The sequence below is a fragment of the Macadamia integrifolia genome, chromosome 2, assembly GCF_013358625.1.
Source record: "Macadamia integrifolia cultivar HAES 741 chromosome 2, SCU_Mint_v3, whole genome shotgun sequence".
Taxonomy (NCBI): Eukaryota; Viridiplantae; Streptophyta; class Magnoliopsida; order Proteales; family Proteaceae; genus Macadamia; species Macadamia integrifolia.
The window spans coordinates 43,539,776-43,543,664 of NC_056558.1; the positions used below are offsets into that span (position 1 = coordinate 43,539,776).

General features: G+C 39.1%; 1 protein-coding gene across 1 annotated transcript; it reads left to right on the forward strand.

Moving 5' to 3' along the window:
* Positions 1-220: 220 nt before the first annotated feature.
* LOC122057902 (dnaJ homolog subfamily B member 7-like) lies at positions 221-3,459 on the forward strand. The gene is made up of 6 exons (XM_042620266.1): positions 221-703; positions 976-1,069; positions 1,182-1,255; positions 1,351-1,410; positions 2,151-2,396; positions 2,547-3,459. Exons 1-6 carry the CDS (start codon positions 599-601, stop codon positions 2,688-2,690), a joined length of 723 nt encoding a protein of 240 aa, XP_042476200.1. The 5' UTR covers positions 221-598; the 3' UTR covers positions 2,691-3,459.
* The last annotated feature ends 430 nt before the right edge of the window (positions 3,460-3,889 follow it).

Sequence of the window (3,889 nt, forward strand, 5' to 3'; positions counted from 1 at the left end):
CATGTACTGATTGGGATTAGAGAAAGATAAATGTGGGGTTAAAAGTACTTAATTACCTGCTTAACATTGACACTCGACATTAAGAAAAAAAAAAACAGAGAATCTTCCGGACGCACACCAAAAATATCTACATCTACGGAGAGATCTGAGCCGTCCATCAGATTCCGCCACTTGTTAAGAACAGGAATTTAAAAGGTAATCCAATTTAAAACCAGTTTCTAGAGTCTTCCGAGCATTTTGGGAGTGGGATGGGGTTGTCTGGAGTTTCCCTTCCTTCTCCACGGCTCCACTGTCAACCCCATTCCCCTCCCTTCACCCAGTCGCCACGAAAGCTTTTCTGAGCTTCCGCATCCGAATCATCAAAGATTTTTTTTTTTTATTTATTATTATTTTTTTTTTTATGAAGAATCATCAAAGATTTAGCTTATTAATGTTTCTATCTATTCATGTATCATCTCCTCCTCCTCTTTATTCTATGGTTCCAGCACAGAAATCCGTCCACAATTCCTAATTACGATTGGTTCTTCCTCTTCATATATTCCTCCCCTGTACTTGCTCTCTATTTTATTTTATTTTTTTTGGTTTTGGTAGAACAGTAATGGCTGCGGGAGAAGAGAAAAGCAGTGATCTTTACTCTGTTTTGGGTTTGAAGAAGGAATGTACTGCATCGGAGCTAAGAAATGCATATAAGAAGCTCGCTTTGGTTAGAATTATTGAAAACCTTCGTTACTCTTTATTGCTAATTTTTCGTTTTGTTCTTCTGGCTTGCTCAACCTGAAGAGATTTCAAATTCAAAATTAAAATTTGGGAAGGGTTATGCGATGTTATGGAGTTACCGAATCTGTGGGTTATTTGCAGTGGCAAATTAGCGATTGAGATCTTCCGTATAGGAATCAATTTCAATCAAGTTCATGTATGCGCTAGAAAAAGAACACAGGTAAATGATATCTAGTAATTATTATGAGATTCGTGCAGCGATGGCATCCGGACCGGTGCTCGGCGTCAGGAAATTCGAAGAACAGGGAAGAAGCGAAGGAAAAATTCCAGTCAATACAAGAAGCTTATTCCGGTAATTCGACTTTTTCTTTTGTCTCAAAACTTCATTGAATCTTTAGATCAACGAGCATACTCGATTTGGTTTACGTTTTTAAGTAACTTCACGTTCCCCCTTGTTTCAACAGTTCTCTCTGACGCGAATAAAAGGTTTCTGTACGACGTCGGAGCCTATCACAACGACGGTGACGATGACGAAAATGTAAGTTGTGACAGCCGACGATTATTGTGTTAGGTTGCCTTCGATTATTTGAATTTGACGGATTAGCTTCTTAGTTTCATTATCGATGGATGCAGGGAATGGGAGATTTTTTGGATGAAATGTCGATCATGATGAGCCAGGCCAATCCGAGTATTGTGAGCTCTCTTCACTTCTCTCTCTCTCTCTCTCTCTCTCTCTCAATTCTGAATGGAATTCTTTATTGAGCAATTATATTTCGATAAGACTTTTCCATTAAACTTCTCTATAAAGTTAATGGCCACTCCCACATTCGCATGAATTGCGGGCGCGGGTTTTATCAGACGACTATAACACTAATAGCGTTACGAATCGTACGGTTGTGGTCCTCTTTGGTTGGTGGGCCTCCTATTTCTTCTCACTTTCAATTCAGTGAGTACGATGAACATTGACGTTACATGTGTGGGCCATGGCCACGAGGTCACAAGCTTTTCCTGGACTCCTCTCTCTCTCTCTCTCTCGTTTTCTGTTTGTTGGGATTTGTGAAGCAACAGCAGCCATTTTGGGGGAAAAAAATCGTCCGCAATTTACATCTGTTACCATTTCGTAAAATACCAATTCGAGGGTGACACATGATTGATATCAATACAACGATTCAGATCTGATTTAAATGATTCTTCACTGATTTAATATTTTATTAATTATATCAGATTTGGAGCATTGTATTGATATTAATCATGTGTCTATCCCTTGATATTTCATGAAATTATACAAGAATTGCAGGCGATTTTAATTAGGCATTTAATGTTCGCGTAGGTCACGAACATGAAATTCATGTCATGAATAAAAAATTAAATTAAGGTTCTCCTTTTTTGGTTCTAAATTTTGGATTTTGTTTGCGTTATTTCTGTTCAAACAGGGGAAGGGTCAGGAAAGTTTCAAAGATCTTCAGGAACTATTCGAGGAAATGTCCATGAGGGACATGGACACCTTCCATTCCTCCTCCTTTCAGAACGCGCCTTCTTCTTCGTCTTCTTCTTGTTGTTATACTTCTAGTAATACCCACAGTGACAAGAGCAGCGAACTCAACAACAAGAGAGCTTGCTACGAGAGATCCAGCAGTTTCGATGCGGAATCCATGAGAATTCCTAGTTTCTGTATAGGAGTATCTCTCTCTCTCTCTCTCTCTCTCTCTCTCTCTCTCTCTCTCTGCATATGCGTGTATGTGTGTGTGAATTGGGGCTGGGCCCCCACGACTTCAGTCCCTTCCATGTATTCATCGTTTGCTTTTTTTTTTTTTTTTTTGTTTACCCAGGTAGTGGGGACAGAAGGTTTCAAGGGGAAAGGAGTAAAAAGAAGGAGGGGGAACACTAATCGTAGAAAACCAAAACCAAAAGCAAAGGTTTCCTCCACCTCCTCCAAAGAGACTAACGCCAGCGCCCGCCGCCGCACTGCTTAAGAGGATGCTTAAAAAATAGAGAGCCAACCAGCCAGCCAGGAAGAAGCAGTCTTTATGTTACTTTATTAGTTGTTGAGAGACTTTTATGAGTTTTTTGACTTTCTTATGGGAAAATGTCACAAAAATAAGTAGTTTTGTTATCGGAAATGAGGCCTACAGCACGTGGGTGAAAGGCCATCGAGAATCAGAGACATACTGGGATACCGTAAGCCAACCCGCTTTTTTTGGTTTGATGGCTCCTTGTGGGTTGCAGATCGGGCGGCTGGCCTTGCAACTTGCATTCAACCAAGAAAAGGTCGTGGACGAAGAAGAAAAATCTTACTATATGCAGTTTTGGCTTCTTTTCCATTTTTATTTTGGGGGTTGGGGTTCTCTTGGCTGGGCTTGGCTGTCTTGCACAAGTCGCAAAGTTGTTGCAAGTTGTGAGAGCTCCAGCTTCGAGTCTGCGATACATTCATGAAGCTACGATTGTGGAACCACAACCTCTTCTGGCATCTGTCCAAATCCAATTCTAATCTGTATTTTTTTTCTTTTTCCTTTTTTTCTTTTTTCCTTTTTTCTCCTTTTTTCCTTTTTTCGCTTTTTTCCTTTTTTCCTTCTCCTTTTGAGTAAATCCAATGCGATCGGCGAAAGAATATTGTATTTTAATTCAAGTTGGGCAACTTGGAGGTGCTGTCCGGTGGCCAGCCCCTTCCCCCACTCGCTCCCTCCCCATCCGCCAACCGCCAATGGTCTGATTGAAACAATAAAAATTGGACCACTTGAATGATCTGGTTTTGATTTTATTTTTTAAAGTATTTAAATATTATTTGATTTGGACCATAAGTGCTGGGCTTCGGCTAATATCAATTCAACCCAAACTTAATTATTGAAACCCCTATTCCAAACTAACCAGGGAAAAAAAAAAACCCTATTCCAAAGAATCATGTCGTTTCGATTTGTATATTAATTCATTTAATGAGTACTGAATCCTTTTATTGTAGCATCAATTTCAAAATCTTATTTACCCAAAAAAAAAAAATTTAAAAACTTAAGCGATTAAATGAGGAGGCTCAATATATAAATGCATCCAAGCTCCTAAATTTTCTTGATGTGAGATTATTCCCTACCCATGATATGTTTGACGCCATTGTGCATCTTACAAAAAAATAAAAAAAGACCCAAATTTTTTAATATATAGCAATTATACTAATTCAGTT